Raw genomic sequence first — 24170 nt, 5'->3', positions numbered from 1 at the left:
GGGGATGTTGGGGGGGGGCGTGTTTGTGTGATAGCTGTGTCTATCGCGTCTGTGTTGGTTAAAAGCCTCTCGATGCTTTCGGAGAGTAAAGATGAGGGCAGGGAGAAGGGGGGGGCGGCAAGAGTCTCTAGGCCACAGCCACCACCACCCTGGGAGCTCTCCTCTCCTAATCAGCTAGAGCTACTTAGCTAACCAAGGTCCAGGTCAAACTCAGTGCCGCGCAACGTTCGGGCGCAGAAAAGAGATAACTACCAATAGCTCCCCTCCCCTCCCCGACCCCCAGCCCAAGAATGAACCAAGGAAAATAGCGGAGCTGTCCTAGGCCTAGAAAGTGCCCTGTTCGCTTGGAGTCCTAACTCAGGAAGACATGTAGCTACCGAAAAATCCACAGCGACGACACAACCCGGACAGACCAAGCGAGTTCCAAACCCTCCCGCCCCACCAAGCCCCAACCTTCCAGAGTACCTGTCCCTCCTGCCCAGTCTCGGGAATACATTGGTACAGAAAAAAGACCGCGGTCCTCTCACCTCCCAGACCCCTTTCCCCCTCTTCTAGGCCATCCCTCGTTGATGGGGGACTGCGGGGGAGGAGAGGGGAGGAGAAGAGAGGGGGTGGGGGAAAGTTGCGCCGCGGGGAGCCCAGCCCCGGAGGAGTGCGGTGGCTGAAGCTGGGGGGAGTCTGGGACACTCGAGTCCTGAGCCATTCCTTTCCCTTCCCCCACCGCCCCGCATTCTTCTTCCTTCTCTCCGTGGCTGTGTTATTGAATTATCCGCGCCTGGTCCCCCCCGGGCTGGCAGGCAGCTGCTACGGGCAGCGAGGGCATAGGAGGAGGAGGAGGAGGAGGAGGAGGAGGAAGGGGAGGAGGAGGAGGAGGAGGAGGAGGGGGAGGAGGAGGAGGAGGAGGAGGAGGAGGAGGAGGAGGAGGAAGAGGAAGCCCAGCCCCGAGCCCCCGGGAGCAGCCCGCTTTGCATATCACGTGGGAGGGAGCGGGTGGGTCGGACCAATGGGCGGACGCCTGGCGCGACCCCGCGGGGCGCGATCCGCCCCCCTCGCTCGGGCCCCGGCCCCGCGGAGCGCGCTCTTCACTTCTTGGGGGCTTTTTAAAACAGCGCCACTAGGGTCTTCTCCATGCGGCTCGGGCTATGACAGCCTCCGTGCTCCTCCATCCCCGCTGGATCGAGCCCACCGTCATGTTCCTCTACGACAACGGCGGCGGCCTGGTGGCAGACGAGCTCAACAAAAACATGGAAGGGGCGGCGGCGGCCGCGGCGGCCGCGGCTGCGGCCGCGGCGGCCGGGGCTGGGGGCGGGGCTTCCACCACCGGCCGCCGCCCACGCGGGGGGGAATTTCTCCGTGGCCGCCGCGGCGGCGGCGGCCGCTGCAGCCGCGGCCAATCAGTGCCGGAACCTGATGGCGCACCCGGCGCCCCTGGCCCCGGGAGCGGCGGCCGCCTACAGCGCCCCGGGGGAGGCACCCCCGTCCGCGGCCGCCGCCGCCGCTGCAGCCGCTGCCGCCGCCGCCGCGGCCGCCGCGTCTTCCTCGTCGTCGTCCTCGGGCGGCCCCGGGCCCGCGGGGGCGGCGGGCGCCGAGCCGGTCAAGCAGTGCAGCCCCTGCTCAGCCGCGGCTCAGAGCTCGTCGGGCGCCGCCCTGCCCTACGGCTACTTCGGCAGCGGTTATTACCCCTGCGCCCGCATGGGCCACCATCCCAACGCGCTCAAGTCGTGTGCCGCCGCCGCGCAGCCCGCCTCGGCAGCCGCCGCCGCCGCCGCCGCCGCCTTCGCTGACAAGTACATGGACACAGCCGCCGGCCCCGCGGCGGCGGCGGCCGAGGAGTTCAGCTCCCGCGCCAAGGAGTTCGCCTTCTATCACCAGGGCTACGCAGCTGGGCCCTACCATCATCACCAGCCCGTGCCGGGCTACCTGGATATGCCCGTGGTGCCGGGCCTTGGGGGCCCCGGGGAGCCCCGCCACGAGCCGCTGGGGCTGCCCATGGAAAGCTATCAGCCCTGGGCTTTGCCCAACGGCTGGAATGGCCAGGTGTACTGCCCCAAAGAGCAAGGCCAGCCTCCCCATCTCTGGAAGTCCACTCTGCCCGGTAAATGACGTCCCTCTCCCTCCTTCCGAGGTTTCGCTCCGCTCTCCGGGATGGTGCCTCTGCTTGTCCCTCTCCCGCTTCTAGCCCTTCCCCAGCTCCCGTCTGTACCCTCAACGTGCCTCGGGAGCTAGCCGAGCCTTCTCTTCCCCTCTGTGCTCCCAGTCACCTTTTGTAGCACATCTTTGCTACAGCCCCTGTGGTTTTGCTTCCCACTTCCCATTTAAGCCTGTCACCCTACGACTGGGGGTGGGTTGGGGTGCCTAAGCATTAACTGAAAGAGCGCTTGCTTGGTCGACTCCGCTGTGCCCAAGTCTCCTCCCTCTGGAGCCCTTCTCCTCCAAAGTATGCTTCTCAGAGTACTTTGGGGAAATCATAGAGACATCCCTCAGTCTCCAGACCATCCCCAACCTCCAATTTCTCTACTCACTTTCTCCCAATAGACTGCAGTCAAGAGCTGCCCGTTTTCACATAGGCCAGAGACACTAGGCTGGAAGAAAGCTGGGGAAGGGGTAGGTGATGTTGCAGCTGAAAGTCCGTTGCCCCAGCTACTAGACAGTCCCCCCAAGTTGGGCACCAATTGCAGAGCTTAGACACTCCTTGAACAAGGATGGGCGTGAGCATCTCTTCTCGTCCTTCAGGTAGCCAACCCCTGCTGATTTTCCTTGAGGGTAAAAAGGAACAATTTGACCCCAGATTGATCCTTCCTCCTGTAGGACAAAGAGCCCGGGTCCAAAGGTGGCAAAAATAGAAGTGGGCTGGGCAGGAGTCAGGATGCTGGAGGTCTGGGAGTCGGGCTGTCGCTCGTGCCAATCCCGGGCACAGCGGGCTTGCTCGCTGGGTGTGTAACTCGCCTTCTTTCTCTTTCTCTCTCCCTGCTGCATAGATGTTGTCTCACATCCTTCGGATGCGAACTCCTACCGAAGGGGAAGGAAGAAACGGGTGCCTTACACCAAGGTCCAATTAAAAGAACTCGAAAGGGAATACGCTACAAATAAATTCATTACTAAGGACAAACGGAGGCGGATATCGGCCACGACGAATCTATCCGAGCGACAGGTCACCATCTGGTTCCAAAACAGGAGGGTCAAAGAGAAAAAAGTCATCAACAAACTCAAGACGACAAGTTAATGGATTTTTTTTTAATCGAGAGAAGAGGCTACTTTTCTGCGGAAAGTTGCCGAACTCTGCCTTGCCCACATTCAGATAATAATAATTAATAATAAGGAAAACGATCAGAGGAGAGACAGCGACCCTCTTCTTTCCTAAAGAGATAGCTGTGTCTTTGACGGAACCTCTAATGGTTTTTTTTTTTTGGAAAAAACAAAAACAAAACCAAAAAAACCTTGCGATAAGAAACGGTTAAGACTTCACAGTTCTCCTGAAAGCCCAAGCTGACTGACTGTTAATGCCCAACTCTAGAACCCAAACGCCAACCCCCAAATACGCAATTTCAGATAAGTTACGCATTTACTGAAATCCTGTAAGTATTTATGTGACCTTTGCATTTTAGGACGCTCTCTTAAACGGTTAGAAAATGAAAGCTGGTGAAACTCACGAGGTCATGGTCAACATCTGCCTTTATTAAAAAAAAAAATCCCCCTACGTTTGCAATCCCAGCATATGTGGGATGGCTGCTCAGGTAACTAACTCCGAGTGAAAATGTCCACTTGTTGGATGGTAAAGCCAATGCATTTATTTTATTTTTTATGTATAGACAGAGAGGAAAGAAGGAACTGGAATACTGAGGGCAGAAATATCAAGAGAGAGGAGGAGAGAGCAGGGAAAGAGGCAGCATTGGGAAAGGAAGATTTCTAGTATGGGTGGTGAAGACAGCCAAGCCAAGCTCTGGAGGATAGAAAGCAAATGTCTGCTTAGAAAAATCCTTAGAAGAGTTTTTAATTGCTGCTAATAAGCAGATATCGTGGCATTTGGACTGTATTTCCTGCCCCTCCAAAACTATTGATTTTCCAAAGGACTCCACATCTTTTAATCCGCCTTTGCTCTCCCAAGACACCTTCTAGCCTAATCCTGTAACGACCACCAAAACAACATCACAATTAGAGAAAAAATAAACCCAACCTTTCTAACTCTTGTTAGACCACGGATAGACTACTGGTTAGAATTGGCCTTTTCTATTCGACGAAGCTTTTTTTCTGGAGAAAAAAAAGTGGGGGCTAGAAAACTCAGAGCCGAAATCCGTTCTCGCCCCCCAGAAATATTTTGATTTCTATAGCCTATATTTTGATCATTTAAGTAATTAGTTTTTTCCTTGTTTATCATCTGTTATGAGACCGCATTAGGCAGTGTTAGGGATTCGTCTTACAGCACCTTTTTAATCAATCAGTTATTTCAACCAGCACATTAGACTTGTTCTTATTCACTATTAAAAAAAAATGCTATCTTGTAAATAAAGACATTCAGCGCACTGTGAACAATGTATCTGTGCACCCTCTTTTTTTTTATATTTCTACTGAAAATGAAAAAAAATCTAAGACATGTAGATAGTGATCTAGTGATGTTTATTCTGCTAATAAAATAGTCACTGCCATACAGTCTCAAGGAAATACTCTTTATTTTCCTACCCTGGACATGCGCTACTCGGAGAGTGAAGACCCAGCTTTATCTCATCTTTTAAAGCTAGGATCCTTCTTTTCCATTCTCAATCCAGCTTTAGCAATTCTTTTCTATAAATTTTTGAGCAAAGGGCAAAATTTCCCTGTCTCTAGATTCAGTCTGAGGATAAGTGCTTACGAGAAGGTTAAGGTGTCAGGTATTTTGAAAGGGAGTGGGGAAGAGAAGAAAAGAAAGGAAGAAAGGAGGAAGGAAGGAAGGAAGGAAAGGAAAAGAGAGTCTAAATTCTCAGGCTTTCTGTGGAAAATGAGAACCAGTTGTGAGTATCAGAAACGCCAAAGCCGCCGTATTTTAAAGTCTTTTGTTGGGTCTTGATGTGTCTAAAAGTGCAGGTTTTGATATTTGTTGCAATGACAAGACTAGGAAAGACCCTAAACCTTGACCTTGACGAAAAAAGACAATTTGTGACCTTGACTTTTGACAGCTCATGAATCGGCCTCTTTGGGATTGGTGGATCAAGGGCGCCACCTGGTGTTTCAGTGAATTGTTGTCATTCCCCTTGTCTTCATAGAGTCGAAAGTTGTTCAGGGGGTGGGGGGAGAAGGGATGGAGAGGTGATGAATTCTAAGGCCTTTTCTAAGGCAGAGCTGTTCTTTGGTGGGGGGGGGGTTGGAGGGTGTTGGCTGCAGAAGAAGCAAATGTAAATAGGTGCAATTAAATAGGTTTGTGAATACTTGACATTTGGATGGATACATCAAAAATTTTAATAGAGCTGTGTACCACCAGGCTTGGAAATATTTCGTAAATGTTATGTCCAGTTAAAATGTTGTAAACCATTGTTGGAAATGTGTAATGATTCATTACAGGGAATCATCTCTGTACTCCTCTGCTTTAGGTGACATAGAATCTCCTTTAAAAATTCTAATAATAATGGTCAGTCTAGTCCATTTTAATAATGGGTCTTTTCTGCTGTGTCTGAAGTACATGAATGCATTTTCAAAGCTGAATATATTGGTTACAGTACAAGAGGCCTCCCTAAATTACCTTCCTTTCCTTCCTGTGGACTCCTAAGGTGGTCTACCACCCTAATTAGAATTATTGGGGAGCCTTTATGGCAAATAAAAAAAGGTTTTAGATGCCTTGCTAACTACAGACTTCTAGAATTACATTTCAGAAATTCAAAGAACCCTACCTCTTAAAGGTTAATATGGAGACCCTTCTAGATGTCAGCGCTACAGATCTGACCCTAAGAGTCATTCATAGGGAAAGTCCATTGGTGGCCCAGAAGCTGAGTGTTATTTTGCTAACATACAGTCATGAGTTGAAAGCTTGTGAGACTTGCCTGTTGGGTTTTCAGAAAGAAGATATGCATATATTATATAAACAGATATAGTGTATTTATATATGAATGTACTCATACGTCCATAGAGGTGTTGTGTGCATGGTTTAGATGTGTACATTTGGTAATGTGTGTACACACACATAGGACTTTATGTTCAGGCTTTTGTTGGAAGGTTTGACTTTCTGTTTATATTGGAAATAGGAGCTCACTAATGATAGGCTGGAGACTACTTTATCATTGCATGGAATAATACAGTCATGTTCGGTTGTGAGTGACACAAACACACACATAAACAGCTCAGGAAACATCTCCCTCTGTTGTTCCGAGCCCTTCCAAAAAACTGGGCCTTCTTCTTTAAGATGCATAATTATACAGACAAAATGAAAGTATTTCTCATAACCCAGCCACCTTAAAAATTATTGCCAGAGGAAATCCATAAAATGTAACCCTACTCTGGATATAAGAATTTTTAAATTGTTTTTTTTAGACAAATGACTATAACCTACCTCGGCTCTCTCCACATAAAATACACACTCATACATAAATACACCCCCAGTGTGTTTCCAAATGTAGCTGCACCTCAAGGGCGTCATAGGTTGTCTATAGACTCTTTGGGAAGGCCACAGAGCCTCTCTTATTCCTTTTCCATGTTTGTTTACTTGTGGACATGCAGTCAGGGAAACTTCTGTTGGTGCATGGCTATTAATTTCTAGAGAATGGAGTAATTTACTAATTATCCTGGCTTTAAAGGCTGGCAGGCAGCAAGCCAGGTGACCTTGGGGCTCAGACTTCGAAGACCTGATACTAGTACCCAGCACCAGCTCCTTCCATCTTGTTTTCTAAACGGGTCCCACAAGGAGACAAGTAACCTTCAAAGACAACAGATTAGTTAGGGGAATGGAGGGATTGGTGAGGAGGCAGATTTTTATGGTTCTAGAGATGCTGCCATGATGTTGATGGCGTTCCTTCACTCCTCTCTTATTTAAAATGTTCATTAATCTCCTAGATAATGATGGTAGCTGCCATGGCTGGTGGAGCCCTGACACAGACCAACAGAGCAGAGAGAGTTGGGTAATGCCCAGGCTCTCTTCTTCTCCTTTTCCTTCTCCTCCTCATTTCCCTTTCCTCCTCCTCTTTATTCTCCTCCTCTTCTTTATTCTCCTCCTCCCTTTCACTTTCCTCCTCCTCTTTTTACCTCCTCTTCTCTCTCTATCTCTCTGTCTCTCTCTCTTTTGCACCCCCCCTTTCTCTTCCTCCCTCCTTCACTTCCCTGAAGCCTCCTAGAAAGCAAAGCGGGAGGGCTTTGGGCAGCTCGAAAACATTTGCGAAATTGACTAACACTGGCCTTGGAGTAGCCCCTCTGCGACCCGGCCGGAAAAGTCTTGTAGACTGAAAAAACCCAAACCCATATACACTCAGAAGAGTATGGCAGATCACCAGTGATTAGCGCTAGGCCCGTTAGCCTTCTTTATTGCATCAGGGTTTTTTTATGTAATAGAGTTTATTAAAGGCATTTCACAGAGAGAATTTGTAACACGTCGCTATGCGCATTCCACTGCTGTTTACGCACAGTCTGGAGTTTTTAAATAGACCTATTTTAAATTGCAAAGCACATACTTACACAAAAAAAATGTGAAATGGGACCCTTTGGGGAAAACACACACACTTCCCCCCTAAAATTCAGACTTTTCGTAAAAACAAAAAAACAAAAAACAAACAACAACACCCTGAAGTGCAGAAATTCAACTCAGAGGATCCCCTAGAGGAGGAGGGGGAAGACTTTCTCAACAGTGAGATAGGCTGAGTGCTTCTGCAGACTTTGGGAATAGTCGATGTGTTCATATTTGCTGGTGTTTTCTGTAACTGGCCTCTTCAGCTCCTTTCTGTTCCCTGCATCTTGCCACGGTTTCCCGGCTTGTCCGGAACCGACAAGGGCTTCAGAACCCATTCCGAGCCCTGGGGCTGGCCACTCTGGGGAGTCCTCCCCTCCCTCCCTCCCGGACCTCGAAGATGGAGACTGAGACCCGGTCCCACCATTGATTTATGCGCATTCCTTTAAAGTTGATCGAATGCGTGTCAACAGCCCGGGACCTGGCTGAGAAGCCGAGAAATGCCCAGCCAGTCACTCACGTCCCATTTTTCATAAGCAAAGATGCAGCCGATATCCAAGAGGCAGGGAGAGATTTATGCCGCGCTCCCCGGACAGGCGCGCCAATTAAGTTTTCATCTGCTCGGGCCAGTGAGTAAATAATAGGCTGCTTAATTCCTTCCGAAACGGGAAGGGCCCCCTTCGGCGGGCTCCGCACCTTCTCCCCAACCGCTCCTACCTACGGGTGGTGGGGGCGATGATGGCGCGGCTTGTTTGTTATTTTAATTTGCCGTTAAAAAAGAGAAAAGCTGCTAGGCCATAAATATTCTTCTACCCCAAGTCCCGCTAGCCAGACTGGCCCTGGCCTCCTTAGGTTGGTCTGCTTACGGGCACAGACCTGGGGCCGCAGAGTTACTGCCTAATCTGAGCTGAGGCGCAGGAAGCCAGATTTGCAAACTCCTTTCTAGCGGGAGCAGCATCCGCCCCTCCATTTCAGAAGATCCAAACAAGCCTGGGGAATAGAGGCAAGATGGGGGGACAGAAGGAGTGGTGGTTTGGATAGGAATCTGTCGCACACATACGCACTGGGCTTTTCTTTCATTTGGATCGGGCGGACGAATCCCGGCTACAAAGCGAAAAGTCTTAGCAAAATGGTACCCGAATACAGATCCCTGGATTTTGAACTACGTTCTAAATTTAGGAAAATCTGAGAGAAGGGTAGTGCGTGGTGTGAATAGAAAGCAGGTTGGGGCGGGGTGTACCTGTGTCCCAGGAGTACTGACATCGAGACTGGTTTTAGGGGTGTGGGACTGGGGGCCTGCAAAGGAAGAAGATGCAGGCTCCCAAGACTCAGCTAGGCGCTTCCCGACCCTAGCCCTAGACGAAGGCTGGCATTCTCAACTGATGTATGCTGACGTCACTGAAGCCTTGGAGTTGGGTTCTGAAAGATTGGATTCATTTGGCTGTTAGAGGAGGTCTGACACCGTAAAACGAATGGCTGGATAGATTGTATGGGCCTCCACCCTCACCGAGACCCCTCCCTCACCAGACCCCAGCCTTCACCTTCACCAGGCCAGGGTCCCCGACAACAGAATAAGTGGGTTTTTAATCGCTCTCCGTCTTAATTCTTGGCAGAGTAGAAGGCGGTTTGCAACGGGAAATAAAACTTGACAGCGACATATTTCCTAAAAGGAATTCTAAGACTGGCTGAAAAGAAACTGTGTTTTTCTCCCCCAAATACTTCCGCTGGAAAATCCTGTATTTGTTTAGGCGCTGTTCGGAGTTCTGGGAGTTCTGGGTTCCCTGGCCCGCCTGCGGAGCCCCTGCCGGTGGAGGGTGGCCCTGGGAGCTGTCTGCCGCCTCTTCAGCGGCTCAGAAGGGCTGCCTGGGCTGCCTGGAGAGCTAGCGGCAGTTAGAGCTTTCCTAGAACTCGGGCTCCAGGCCCAGGAGGGCCTTTCTCAGGCCTGATGATTAGGCATCAAAAGCCCAAGACTAAACACAGGAGAACGAACGCTGATTCTAGGGTATGGGCGAGATTTGTTTTGTTTTAAGGGAGAATGCAAAAACAAAACAACGAGTGAGCCCTCTGTGTCAAGGCCTGAGGCACCGACCCTTTCTGAAGGTTGGGTCTCCGTGGGACATGAGGGGGACAGTCCCCAGAAAGATTTGAGAACAGAGGGACTGGAGCTTCGGCTATCTTGCCTTTTTCTTCTCCCCCCACCCCAAGCCAGGGACCCTTATTTTTGGTCGAATGTTGCAGAACACACTGTGGCCCTGTAGTGATGGAGGGTCCAGATAGAGGAGAGGTCTGTGAGGACCGGCCTTGGTTGACTTAGGCGTAGCTGCATTTCTGGTCTGGTCAGGCTGGAGGGCGGAGGAGGCTCTGCTCTCCGCCGTCATTGTTGCCCCAGGCTCTCAGGCTGGGTGGCGACCTTACACAAAGCCTGGGACTGGGTATGAAGCTGGAGGTAGTGGAGCGGGGAGGGGAAACTGGTTTACCCAAGACAGGAGAACAGGAATAGGGACCGTACCGATTGCTATTGGGTAGAATAGCATTAGAAAGTTCCCGAGATAAAGAGGCATCTCTCCTCCTCCCTCTTTTACTCCCCCCTCCCTCGCCCTGGCCCCCCTTCCCCTCCTAGCGTGAAAGAAAGCGCCCTCCTCAGCGGCGTAAAGGTCAAGTCCTCTCTTGCGCGCCATCCACGGTCATGTCTGTGGCCAGGCTCTCTTCGTGCTGGAAGAGAGTAGAGAGAGGGGGCACTGGCCTCTCCAGAGCCCACCCTGGACTCTGGGGGTGGGGGGAATGGAGACGGCGGCTGAAACTCTCCAGGCTTTCTTTGTGACTTTGTTCTCTCTCAGACTTGTTAATTCCTGGCAAAATGTTGAAGGCGAGCAAACCTGGCTGCTTGGAGTACCGACGTGTTCTTTATTATTGTATTTTTCCTTTGGGAGGGGGTTGTTTTGCTTTGAAAACCGTCTATCTGCATGCCTCCCTCCCCCTCCTCCACCGATGAAGTGACGGAAGAAACAAACCCTGCGGCTGAAAGTGGCTGGTCGGCCTCTCATTATCCCTTTTTTTTTGGGGGGGGGGGAGAGAGAGAGAGAGAGAGAGAGAGAGAGAGAGAGAGAGAGAGGAGCGCATCAGCGGATTATGGGGGCTAAGGAGGTATGCAGCGCCTGCCTCAGGACCCTGAGCCCCCTCTGCAGACTTCTTCTGGACACTGCGTTGACACCAAGGACCGGCCACCTCGAGCATGCAGTCTCCAGCAGGGTAAGAGTCGAGAGCGAGTGAAGCGTTTAAGGGTGGGGTGGGAGTGGCGCATGGCTTGGGGCTTAGAGAGGGACTCATTGAAAGACAACAGTGCCGTCGATCTGGATTGAGTTCATGTCTGGAGACCTCCTGGACAGTTTCTTTTGGATTTTTTTTTTGCTTTTTCTTTTCCATTTGTAAAATTCAGGCTGGTCTGGCCGCGTTTGCTGAAAGAAGTCTAGGGCTTAGGCCCCAGGGGCCTTTTAGGTGCCCAGATACAAAGCCTAAATGTGGGCTGGGGGCAATGAGGCCAAGAGAGCCTGCTAGTGGGAAGGAGAGGCAATTTGGGTGCCATGTGGGCGGGAGAGAGCTACCTCCCTTCTTTGGGCTTCCAAAGCCCCACTGATGCACGATCCCCTGCATCCCACTTTCCCCCTACCCCACACCTCGTTTTGCATCTGATAGGTCCTGAATCTCAGCGCCAGGACTCCGAGCCCTGGAGACCTTGAGATGGGACAGAACCAAGTCCTGAAGAGATTCATGATGGTGTTTTGGGCAAAACTCTCTTGTCTCTCCTTTATTCATTTTGGCAAAAAAAAAAAACCCAAACAAACAAACAAACAAAAAACCCCATACACGCAAAGGGAGGGTGATTGCCAGGGCCCAGGGAGCACCCCCCAGCAGGCCTACTCTCTTTATGCCGCCGGCCTGTTCCTAGGACGTCTGTGGCTCAGAAATACCTCGCCTGCATTTTTAATCGCTCCTGCCCACCCGCTGTTCAGCCTTATCCCCACTGCAGGTAATGATTGGCACATGTCTAAAGCAAACCAGACGGCTCAAAATGAATCCAAAGGGGGCCCCTGGAAATCATTGTTGAAAAGGAAAGAAAAGCCCAGAATCTCCCTCCTCCCACTATACACACACCCCCATCTGTTCACTGCTGAGGGAAAGGATTCTGGGTTGTGTGCATTTAGGCAGTCTGTGCAGTTCTTGGGGAGACCCTGAAAGGACTAGGCCAGGCCGAAGCTCGTTAGTCCAAGAGCCACATCCTGATTTTCGTTACAACCAGACTGAAATGTGAACTGTTGCCCACTGGATAGAAAGTCAGTCAAGAGTAACCAGAATTATGGAGGGCGACAGAGAACCGACAATGCTCCTAAAGGGATCGTTTTCCCCCTCATCCTATCTCCCACACACACCCAACAATGTACTTCCAGGGCCAGCCCCCCCCAAAAAAAAACCATAGCAGAAACAGAGAGACAAAGCAACCAAAACAGGGGTTACTCTTTATTTATGTGGGAACAAGAGAAGAAGCAGAAGCAGAGCAAGTCCCCGTTCAGGGCCGAGCTGTGTGCCCAGCTACTGTCCTTCCACTAGGGCTTCAGATGCAGGAACTAGGTTTCTTCGTTAGCGAACAGGGCTGGCCAGGCTGGAACAGGGGCCTGAGCACAGGGGAGGGGAAGAGGAGAACCCCTGACCCGACAGGGAAAGTCCTCCCTCTGGTTTTTAGAAGCTCCTCCAGCCCAAGCCAGACAAAGTTGGTCCCAGATGCACTCAGGAGATGGGTGCAGGGGAAACTGACTCTGTTCTTGATTAATAAATGCCAACAAAATCAGACCGAAAGACAACCGCATCGGAATAGTCATTCAACACAAAGCTTCTTGAACCAAAGCATGCGGGGAGGATAGGGGCCTGCAGGAATTCAAGTAACCTTCCTTGAAAGAAGTGTCTGTTTGATCTCCCTGGCCCCCAACTTTTAACAGCAATGAGAATAAAAATAATTGTCAAAAGGGTTTTAAAAATGCTCGTTCCCTCCAGAGTCAGTATGGGGAACGTGGAAATATTAACCAGATTTTGCTCCCAACCAAACCAAGAGACTCTATATGTAGAGAGAGAGGAAACAGAATTTGGAATTCTTAGGATGTCTATTAGACTCTTATTCATAGGATATTGGTTGCAGGAAAAATTTAGAATAGGTAACTATCCACCATGAAGATAGGTATCATTCGTGTTGTTATTATTGTTTTTGAACTTCTGGTTTGAGAAGCACAAATACCAAGTCAAGCCTGTCTGAGCAGCAGTGGGGTAGGAGCCAAAAGCGGTGTGGTTGCTGGGTTTGTGAGCAGGGGAGCTGAGTGGCGGAGGGATAAGCAAAATTCTTCAGGTCACCTGGTGGTGATCATAGCTGCTTTCTAGAGTTTTTACGCTCTAGCTATAGCAGCAGCTGAGTTCTGAAATGAGAGAGAGGAAGCTATGGGTGGGCTTGCGTGGCCTCTCTTGGATGGAATATTGGGGGGGGAGACTTCCTCCAACACACCACACATCCACATCCAGTGACTTACACAGAAAATTTAGCTGCCCCCAGTTAGCCAGGGAACCTTTTTTTGTTTTTACTACCATATCTGCAGGTCTCAAACATGACAGACTAGGAACCTCTCCCGCTTTAAAAAAAAAAAGGTTATATATGCGTGTATGTGTATATGTGTGCGCGCGCCCACGTGTATACATACATATATACATATACATGCATTTAAATGTATTTTTTTCCCGGGGTTCCAGAAATCTAAGATACCTTAGAAACTGGCTTTAGCAGCCAACATCCTGAGGACACGGGTTCTAGCTGTTTCTTCTGCCCGCTCACGGATGCTTGTGGAGTCTTACACCTGTATGAAAAGACACAGAGAGAAACGAGTTAACGTGTTAGCTTTGTAGGAGTCATTGTTGTTTTTGGGTTTGGTGGTTTTTCAGGGTTTTTTTTGTTTTTTTGTTTTTGAGAGGCTTGAGGGAGGGGATAGAGGGGACAAAGCCCAGTAGATGAGTCAAAAGAGAGGACGAATTCTTGGTAGTTGGTACGGCCAGATTAATTTCCAAAATTGCGACAAAAAGAAAAGAAAAGAAAAGAAAAAAGAAAAGAAAAGAAAAGAAAAGAAAAGAAAAGAAAAGAAAAGAAAAGAAAAGAAAAGAAAAGAAAAGAAAAGAAAAGAAAAGAAAAGAAAAGAAAAGAAAAGAAAAGAAAAGAAAAAAAGAGGAAGAGGAAACAGAGAAAAAAGACTCTTTGATTATCAGGGAAGTGGCCTTATTGAATCCCTCCCTGCCCCACTATCCCAATCCCACTCCAAGGCTGATTCAGTACCCCGTCTTTTAGCCACCTACACACGCACACACACACACACACACATACACACAATGAAGGCAGTTAAGTAGGGTCCAGCTGAGTCCCAGGGCCTACAGCTGTACGAGAATCAGCGGCAGGTCCCTGGAATTGGAGGGAGATGAGGAGAAGGAGGATGGCGAAGATTTCTTTGGGAAAGACTTAGATCTGGCTTTCCAAGGACAAGCTGAAGTGTGACTGAGGGTAATGACCGTCTGTATTGGTCTAGAATCCAGCGGGAAATTGCCCAGCTCCAGTAACTCCCCCTCCCCATTCTTTTGTGCCCATATTCCACTTAGTGGGGAGCCTTTGGAAGGCCAATCTTACGAGTGGCCATCCTTTCTTGGCGATCTGAGGAAGGGAACTTGGGTGGAAGACTGTGGTCCGAAGAAGGCAAAACTCTCAGTGGGAGCTGCACGCATCCGCGTCAGCAGGATTGGGCTTGCAGAGAAGGAGGATGTGTGCCGGAGGTGGGGAGAATCTGACTGCGGAGGGGGATTGAAGAAATTAATGTCCCAGCTCCAGGAAGGCTGCCGAGCTGAGACCCAAGCGGATGTTTACATTGGGACGAGATTTCATAAACTAGTTATTTCCTTGCACCTAAAATGGGTCCGAATGGGTGACTTCCGATTTAGCCCTGACTTCTCCTGGGCCCAGGTCCTGGAGGAGAAACAGTCTTGATGTGTTGCTAGTGAGCAGGCAAGAGACAGGCGAAAAGTGTCAGCCCTTGTGAATGAGAATGGCCTCAATTCGAGACATATCCCATCCTTCTCGAGAGGAAGGAAGGAAGGAAGGAAGGAAGGAAGGAAGGAAGGAAGGAAGGAAGGAAGGAAGGAAGGAAGGAAGGAAGGAGGGGGAGAGAGAGAGAAAGAGGGGAGGAAGAAAAAAGGAGAGAGAAGGGAAGAAGAAAAGAAAGGAATGAAGAAAATATCTCCAAAAGGGGGTGGGAAAATTGATGCGATAAGACCTCAAATCAAAACCAGGTGTAGTTTCCAAAGCCAGACTAGTGGGTGGACACTGGGGACTTTAGACCAGCATAAAGTACGTCTTTCCCTTTGGGCGCTCGCCTCCGGAGCCCACCCACCATATAGCGGCGGCCGGAGGGTCCCTATGCTGAAAAGAGAAGTCTTAGGCGAGCGGCCCAGACAAATCCAGCCAGCCAGTTCTGATTGGAATAGCTAGCCCAAGTTTGGAGTATGAGGGCGAAACGGCGTCCCAGCTCTCCACCCACCTCTCAACCTTTCTATAGTCCACTGCCCACCGATGGCGGTGGCTCAGATGCAGAGAGGCCGGGGAAACTGGACAATAGCTCGAGCTCCCAGCCTGGCTCCTCCGCCAAGTCCAAGGCGAGGGTTTGGTTTGTTTTTCCGGCCAGCCCCGCTCGTTATGCGCTTCCGCATTTCCAAGTCTGCTTTGGATCACTACTGTCCTAGGTGACTTGGATGCCTGCAGATGTGGCCTCTTTTTTCCCCCCTTTCCTCTTTTCTGCAAAAATGGATTTCACCCAAACATGCATCCAACGGGACCGGAGTAGCCAACCCTCCCAGAGCCGTAGAGACCTTGACGTTTTTACACAACAGCTCGAAGGAATTGCACTCTTTGCCTCTGTTCACCCGAAGTACGCAAATCCAAATGTCCAGACTTCCTGGCTTTGTTTTCCTTCCCCTGAAGGAATTTTTAGGCACTTCACATAAAGCTCTTAAGAAACTCCATGTTGACCAATAAAATTAAATAAATCGAATGCGAGCTCTGAGATCTATTTCCTAGGTTATTTGACTATCTTCCCCCCAAACGCAGTTTGAGAGACCAGATCACCCTGACAAGTGTCAGAGCTTTGGTTCTTCCTTACCTGGGAAAGCTTGGAGAACCTGGGACAAGGGACCTGATGTGCTCAGGTTCTTGCCTGCCCTTCCCACGTCCGCTGGCTCTCTTCCTGAGCTGAGTGAGCTTTGTGCCCTGGGATTGGACCTCCTGAAACAGCTTCAGACAGGCAAAGAGCAAAGTCAAAATCAACTGCCCCCGCCTTTTCCCTGGCAGCCTTGGGCCTCTTCTCCACACCCTCCACCACCTCTTCCCCAATAACGAATATTCTCTCCTATTCGGAAAAAAAAAATGAGCAGAACAGCCAGCTGCCTCTCCGCCCCAGTTATCTCCCGCCCAGGCATTTCGAGTAGGCTAGGAGAGTAATGAGTTAGGTTTCATTTAACAGCAAATAAAGCTGTGAACAGGACTGCTCTGACTGCAGGGGTGGTTCCCCTTTATCCCTTCACACACTGCCTCCTTGCTCCCAGCTTTCCCCACTAGCAGTCCCAAAAGATTTGCCAACCGCAGTTGGCCTTTCTTCTTCCCTTGGGTTCCAAAGCCTTCTCTTGGGACAGTTCTACTCCTGGGAGTTCACATACGCGCCATTCACAGCTCAGTTTGTTCAGTAACCACTGCAAACCTCCCCCCTCATCCCCCAGACTGTGCCCAAAGTCACAGCCAGGCCCCCTACTCAAACCAGACACCCTGGCTGCACTTCCACCCTCTCCCCTCTCATTCTACGCAACGTAATCCCTGAAATCGCTTTTGTTTCCACATATCCTTGGGGGTGATGAGGGTAAAGGTGTACCCCCCCCCACCACGATGGGAAAAAAAAGATATGGAGCTGGAAAAGGTAAACTGACTGACACCCTCATACCAACCTTTTCAGGGTCACTCTTCCCTCTAAGGCAGGGGTGCAGTTAATTAAAAAGGGACAACCAGGACCTGTGGGTGGGGTGGCACGTCCATCTCACTGCTGAGGACTGCGGATTTGTCTGCTCTACCCCAAGCTGAAGTTGACTGCCAAAGGGCTATAAAGTCGGAGGTCTGTCTAGAACAGTTTTGGTTCTCCTAGACGTCCCGTGTTCAATTATGGCCTTAAAAGCCCTCATACAAGTGCAAGAATAGGTTTGCCATCGCCCAGGGGCGGGGCGAAGCTGCGATGGTGGCGCCTTTGTTATCTCAAAGTCACTGAAATCCTTCAGACAGCCCTTTTGTTAGAGGGAGGGGGGTGGTTGAAGGGGGGGAGTCGAGGGTGGGGGAGGTTGTAATTTTTATATCGAAACCTCAACACAGGAAAGAAAAAGGGAAAAACCCTAAATCTCCAAAGAGGTACAATTTTCTTCTTTGCTTTTTTTTTCTCCCTTTCCTTTTTCCGAGAGTAAGTGAAGGAGAGGATACAGCCAGGAGAGAAGGCAGGAGGCAAACGTGTTACAACCTTGGAGTTGCCTCTGGAAATCCACGTTATTTCCTTGAAATGCAATCTCTTGCTGTGGTTCTCAGGTAGAGAACTTCCTACTCCCTTCCTCTCAGCTCTGTCCCTCCCCCACGCCACCCATTTATTTCTCTACCTCTACCCAAGCCGGGAATGATGGAATCATCCCGAAATTTATCCCGCCAACCTTAAGAATCGGAAGGTCCTCTTGCCGCAGACCCTGATTCGTTAAATGGCGGAGTCCGAGGGATGTGATTTGTGAGAAGTAATCCTTGTAAAAAAAAAAAAGACATATAAACATAAATGCTAATAAATTAGTTTACTCCACTACAAAGTAATTACTGCGTATTATTGATATTTATAGCAGGTATTCAAATGGAATGGTGAGCCATCATTTGGCGGGCGAAAATACATAATGAGAATATTTCTTTCCCGGAGCAAACATGATTAGATTTGTTATTAAGTCAGTTACGGTCAGCTCAGCAATAAATAAATAAATCGATGTTGACATTTAAATACTGGAGATCTTTGAATTTAGGCTGCAAATCTCCTTCCCCCCCCCCAGATATGTAGGTACTTTTGACCTCTGGGAGCGGGAGACGGGGAATGGGAAAAGGTTAGCCCTTTATATATTTGGAGTTCTTTTTTGTACCTTACCCCTGGAAGAGCCAGGAAAAGAGGGATGGAATATGGGATCAATTCCTAAGCACCCCGGCTTCTGCAGCGCCCTTTGTGGCTGGCTGCCACGGCCACCGATTTTTCCCCCCCTCTTCGCCCCCCAAAGCTGGGCAATTAAATCTGACAGAACTGCCAGGATTTTCCTCCACCTCTTTGACTTTTTTCCCTTTCTCTAAAGCGAGTAAGAATTAGATTGTCAGAATAACCGCAGGCGTCTCTCTCTGTCTCTGTCTCTCTCCGACTATTTGTCTCTGACTCTGTCTCTGTCTCTTCTCTTGTCTTTCTGTGTGTCTCTCTGGTCCTCTGTGGGTGTCTCTGTTTCTTTCTGGGTATCTGCGTCTCTTTCTGTCTATTTCTTTCGTCCAGCTGCCTCCTTCCAAAGGGGCTGTATTTGGCTCTCTATTTTCTTTGGTATTCCTCGTTCTGTGAGGTGCACACCGAGACTTTCTAGTCCCTGACTTGCCCAGCCGCCGCTGCCTACTCGCTCTTCTCTTTCAAGAAAAGAGAGGCAAAGCCTTCACCGTGTTTTCAAAAACAGCTTCTCCTATTCTCTTCTTGCGGGCACCCACTCCCTCAGCACCCCTTCCCCAGTTCTGTCTGGGTCTGCCTGCTTCGGTGAAGCGGTAGCTGGGGAGTCATTGAGCATCCAGCCTGCTCCTGGAAAGAGCCTTGGATGTCAATTCTGATTAACTTAGGCTGGTGGCAATTAAGCAAGACTCGAAGTGTTTCTGGAGCCCGGACTCGCTTCATGGCCACTGGTTCCCCAAGCCATCAGTGCTAGGCGTCGAGGAGAGCATGCAGACTCCCTCCCCTCCCAAACTCAGCCCCAGTCCAGATCTCTGAATCAGGGGAGCTCCGAAGCTGGGGAACAAGCGTGGAAAGGCGGAGGGGCAGTAGGAAGAGAGGAAGTGGGGGCAAAAAGCTAGAAAGATCCCGGGTGAGACGAACGCCCTGCATGGCTGAGCAGGTCGGGCAAAGCACGGGTGAAAATCGCCTTGGGGGATTGCTGAGGCTCCTAGTGAAGGAAGGGGAGTTATTGGAGCGCCTCGGAAGTGACCGTGAATGCGAGCGTGTAATGGAGCCACCGTGCAAATCGGACAAGCTCCGAGCCCAGCACATTCACAGAGACTGAGGCTAGTCCTGAAACGGATAGACCGAGGAGTAGGATATGGGAGGGGGGCGAGTGGGAAGCAGGAGATCTTGACGGGAACTACTAGGAGGAGGCAGGGGGAAAGGGGAGTCCAGGAAGCCAGAGAGAAGGAGAGAGAGCCCGAGGCGGAACCAGAGACAGAAAGCACAAGCCCCCCCCCCCCCCCCTCAGCCCCAGTCCCTATGCCTCCACAATATCACCTTGGCTAAGGCTAGCAAGCATTCACCAGGCTAAAGGGGGGGAGGGGTGAAATGGACAGTCGAGGTCTGTAGTCTGGGGGGGAGGGAGGCAGAGGCTGGAGCCACCCCCCCCCAGGGGAGCAAGGCAAGGTCTGTCACGCGTCCGGCGGTCCTCGGAGGGTGCCCCAGCAAACATGAGTTACACTGGAGATTACTGAGCCTTGGGTGAGAATACCAAGTGCCGATCTGTTGCTTCCCTTGAGATGGCCACAAAGAAAGGAAAGGGGGGGAGGGTTGGGGAGGAAGGGGGGGGAAAGGGCCCAGACTCGCAGCTTGTCAATTTCAACATTTGGTCACATGACCAGCACCTCCCTGCTAAGGATGGGGATAGATTTCCACGTCAGCCTACGTCTCCAAATTTCTACTTCACGGATCTGCTTCAAAGACGCAGCTGCATCAGAGAATCATGTGGAGCTCAGCTAATGCGCCGAGAGCGAGGTAGCCCAGGATGGATTTTGATGAGCGCGTGCCTTGCTCGTCTAACATGTATTTGCCCAGTTGTACTTACTACGTCTCGGGTCCTGATTTCTCGAGCCTCCCTTCTTTTTTGCCCCAAACCCCATCTTCTCGCCCCATGACATATTCCTATTCGTCCAACCTCCCCCAGGTACAACCTGTAAGAGAAGTGACCTTCCGGGAGTACGCCATTGAGCCCTCCAGTAAATGGCACCCCCGGGCCAACCTGCCCCACTGCTATTCCGCAGAGGAGCTCATGCACAGGGAATGCCTGCCCGCCTCCGGCAGCGCGAGCGTGGGCGACATGCTGGCCAAGAACTCCGCCAACGTCTACCATCACCCCAGCACCACGGGCACCTCGTCCAATTTCTATAGCACGGTGGGCAGGAACGGGGTCCTGCCCCAGGCTTTCGACCAGTTTTTCGAGACTGCATATGGCCCCCCGGACAACCTGACCACCGCCGCCTCCTCCGACTACCCGGGGGACAAGGGCTCGGACAAAATGCCCCCGGCGGCTGGGGCGGCGGCGGCTGCTGCAGCAGCCCCGCCAACTTCAAGTTCGGACGCCGGCGGCGGCGGCTGCGGCAGGGAGAGTTCGGCGGCGGCAGTGGCGGCGGCCACGGCAGAGGAAAAAGAGAGGCGCCGGCGGACTGAAAGCAGCAGCAGCCCGGAGTCATCTTCCGGCAACAATGAGGACAAATCCAGCGGCTCCAGTAGGTATAAAGGCAGCGCCCCGCGCGCTCTCCGAGAGGGGACTTGGAAATGTAGCGCAGCCCCGCTGTTAAATTTTTATATGCTGTTTTATAAGCATATAAGGTTTATGAAGGGCCCTTAGATTTCCCCCAACAAAACTTTGTTATAAAAAGGCGCGATCACGTGGCGAGGGCTGAAATTGGCCGTGAAATACCCACCGGCCAATGGAGGCCTGAAAAAAAAAAAAGGAAAGAAAAGCACCCACCCCGGTTCTTTTTTTCCCACCCCCCAACCCCCCAGGCAGCCGCCCAGAGTCCAAGCTCCCGCTCCGGGGTCAGCCCTTGGGAAGGGGGGAAGCGGAGGGGGGGGCGCCTGTAAATTCACCCCCGAAAGAAAACCCGGAGCCTTTGATACCGAGGTAATCCAGCGCTTTTTATAAAAGCCATGTGTTGCGCCCAGAGTCTAGTTAGGGGCCCACATTCAAAGGCAGGGCTGATGTGTAACCACCGCCTAAGAGAAAGAGAGAGGGAGCTGGGTTGCCCGGCTAGTTCAGCCCTCACGGCCCACGCTAGCAATATATTAGAAAGAAACAAATTAACCCAAAGCTGGCCTTTTTGTCCAAAGGAAGCCATTTTACTCAGGGACTGTGGCAATTACTGGCCGCCTTCTGTCCGGCGGCGTGTTCCTCCTCACGATTGTTATTCAATCTGTCAGAAGGAGGTTTTTTATGTCTGTGGGTTTTTTCCCCCCTCTCCCCTCAACCCTTCTTTAAGACCAAGCTTGACAAGGCTTTGAGAAACTGGGCTCTGTCTCTCCCCATCTGCCCTACCTGCAGAGGGTCGTATCTGGAAGGGACCTCGGAGAGGAGGGGAGTGTTTGCTGAAATCTCGGGGAGCTTGCTTGGGAGAGGTGGGAAGTCAGGATCAGGGTCCCATTATGGGGCTAGAAGAAGAGACCGCTCTGCTCAGGAGCCATTGCTTTTAACCAAGGGCAGGCTATGAGTCGGGACTGACTGGCCAAGTCTAGACTCAATGACCATTTGCCTCTGACAAAAAAAAAAGGGGAAAAGTCCGAAATGTTTGCCAAACCCAAGCCCAACAGCAGTGGCCAGGCTGAGGGAGGTCTTATTGTGCCCCTTGAAAAACGAAAAGATGCCCCAGGTGCTAGGAGGTGAAATTTCCGTGAGCTGTTTGTTTAGTCTATCAGGGCCGTAAGAGCTTCAGGGTAGCCCCCAGCCGGCTTTAAAAGCTTCAGCCCCTGCAGCCTGTTGCTTGGAAGAACATGCGTTTCTGATCTTGAGTCTGGTGTGTTGCCTTCCTTGGGGGGGGGCGGTCTGGCTTGAAGTACTGACTTTTATCTGGGCTCTGCCTGGGGTTGTGCGAGGAGAGCTAGCTAGGCTCCTCAGCCAGCTTCCTGCAGAAATGATCCCCTTGCCCCGCCCGGCTTTGGTTTAGAGAGACAAGGTGGTCTGGGGAAGGGGAAGAAGGTGTCAGGAGGAGTCTGGTAGCCGAGACAGCCTGGGAGAGGGAAGACTAGGGGAACGCCTAGCCCAAAGGTGCTGGAAGTCCCAGCCCCCTTCCTCAGGTTAAGGGGTTAAGTTGAAACCTCAAGGCCACCCCTCCCTCCAGCCTCAACAGCCCTCTCTACCTTCTCTCTCATTCCACAGGTGGCCAGCGGACCCGGAAAAAACGGTGCCCCTACACAAAATACCAGATTCGGGAACTCGAGAGAGAATTCTTCTTCAGTGTCTATATTAACAAGGAGAAGCGTCTCCAGCTCTCTCGCATGCTCAACCTGACCGACCGCCAAGTCAAAATTTGGTTTCAGAACAGACGCATGAAAGAAAAAAAAATTAACAGAGACCGATTACAGTACTACTCCGCCAACCCGCTACTCTAAGAGTCGGTCCCGCCTTGGGGGGTTCGTGGGGCTTTTTTTTTTTTCAAGAGGAGATTAAACTCAGATTTTGTCCTTGACAAGGTCAAGCCACACGGTGATTTTTCAGGAGGAAGATGTGGAACCGAGGGACAGAGGGAACTGTGGGGTTCACACGCCAGAACAGCACCCTGGACCCTCGGTGGGGTTTTGGCGTTATTATGGAGGACAATAACATTGTCCTATTCCCATATCAACTGGAATCCATTCCATTGGGACCCCTGTGCCCTTACTCGGAGTATTTTGGCCACCCCATGCCCCAGGGCGGAGCTTTTACCTTTTACTGTGACAGACACTGCACCCGCGCTATGAGGAGACTATCTCCTTAGTTTCCAAAAGGAAGCATAGGACAAAGAGGGAAGGGGTCTCCACACCTAGCTGTAGGTCCCTTTGCTTGGGCCCCAGTGCAGGACGGCTGATCTGGGATGGAAGTGTCCAAGACCCAGAATATGCATCGAGGACTAGTGCGAAATCAAACTTAGAAAGGAAAAACAAAAAACAAAAACAAGAAACCAACCACACACCACCACGAACAAACTGAAAACTTTGGGAGGAGGGAGAAGGGGTAGGGGACCGAAAGAAGGGGAGTCTTCATTGAGACCAGGGCCCCCGCTTTCCCTCAATGGAAAGGAAGACAAGCAATGCTCTCTCCAACAGCCGATGCGAAAAGAGACATACGAGAGGGAGCACATTGGAAATGTTTCTGAAAGATTTCAGGTACCGACTCGCCCGATCCCTTCGGGAAAACAAACAAGTGCTATCCCAGCAGCCCCAGCCTTCTGCCCACCTGGAGAGACTCTGGGTTTTGTAGCGGGGAAGTAGTCTCGCTGGAGAGAGCCCTCCCGGGGCTCGGCCTGAGCCCCTGAACTTCAACAGTGGATCAGAGGGAGAAGGGAGAGAAAAGACAAACTCCCCTTGCAGGCTGTTGCTGACTCCCCAAACTTTCTTCAGGAAATACCTGTGGAGAGCGAGTTTGGCAAATCCCACCCAACACTTAATTGAAACGTGGATTTGTGCAATGCACTGACATCGGATCACTAAAAGCCCTTTCATCCAGTGTTGTTTGCAAAGGGAGGGAGGGAGGCAGGAATTCCACGACCGGGCAGAGCAGGCAGACAATGTAAATACTCTCGTTCTGTTTTCTCCCTTCCAGTTGCGTGTGTGTGTGTGTGTGTGTGTGTGTGTGTGTGTGTGTGTATGTGTGTGTGTGCGTGTGTCCGCCCTACCATTCCATGTCCTAAAAGGCTTTGCCCGAAATCCACCAGGAAAGGAGAGTTCTTTGCAATTATTTTAAAAGAGAAATAGTCTATAGAGATATATATATTTCCCTGCAGGAACCAAAGCGATGGAAGAAAAATGCAATTTAAAGAAAAAGGAAGAATGAAAAACTATTTAAGATTCTATATCTGTTTACAAAGGGAGCGATGTTCATGGCGAGGTTAATTTACTGGTGAGAATTTTGAATGTATGTTTCATACAGGAACAGTGTTTTACAAGACTTGTAAATAAAGAAACCATAACCTATTTTGTTTGAATACTTTTTTTTACATGTTTTAATTTGGGGGGGGGAAGCGGGGAGGGAAGGGGCTTTTCAAACTTGTGCAAAGTCAGGGGTACCTATAAATGAATTGGAGGACGGTTAGCTTACCAAACGGGGCCGCGTCCTTCCTTACCACGATTCAGTGAGATGCAGTATCTTCATATTCCATCACTGTTTTGCGAAATGTATCGTCTCTATGTATGTACAGTATTCTTTTCGTATGCCAAGGTATTGGGCTGCATGT

The 24170-nt window shown here is 50.7% G+C and overlaps 2 protein-coding genes across 2 annotated transcripts; both read left to right on the top strand.

Annotated features, from left to right (window-relative positions):
• Nucleotides 1–1142: 1142 nt before the first annotated feature.
• Nucleotides 1143–3687, top strand: HOXA13 (homeobox A13). Its single transcript, XM_020993383.1, is given in 3 exon segments — nt 1143–1306; nt 1308–2095; nt 2979–3687. Coding segments are annotated over 3 exon segments (1197 nt in total). The 3' UTR covers nt 3224–3687.
• A 15993-nt stretch (nt 3688–19680) lies between these two features.
• HOXA11 (homeobox A11) lies at nt 19681–23908 on the top strand. The gene is made up of 2 exons (XM_020993285.2): nt 19681–20471; nt 22118–23908. The coding sequence occupies exons 1-2, from the start codon at nt 19751–19753 to the stop codon at nt 22348–22350; spliced, it is 954 nt and encodes a 317-aa protein (XP_020848944.1). The 5' UTR covers nt 19681–19750; the 3' UTR covers nt 22351–23908.
• Nucleotides 23909–24170: the final 262 nt, after the last annotated feature.

Source organism: Phascolarctos cinereus, unplaced genomic scaffold, assembly GCF_003287225.1.
Source record: "Phascolarctos cinereus isolate Bilbo 61053 unplaced genomic scaffold, phaCin_HiC Scaffold_1;HRSCAF=81, whole genome shotgun sequence".
NCBI classification, from domain to species: Eukaryota; Metazoa; Chordata; class Mammalia; order Diprotodontia; family Phascolarctidae; genus Phascolarctos; species Phascolarctos cinereus.
The sequence above is the reverse complement of the archived record's forward strand: the minus strand, read 5'-3'. Positions and strand labels throughout refer to the sequence as shown.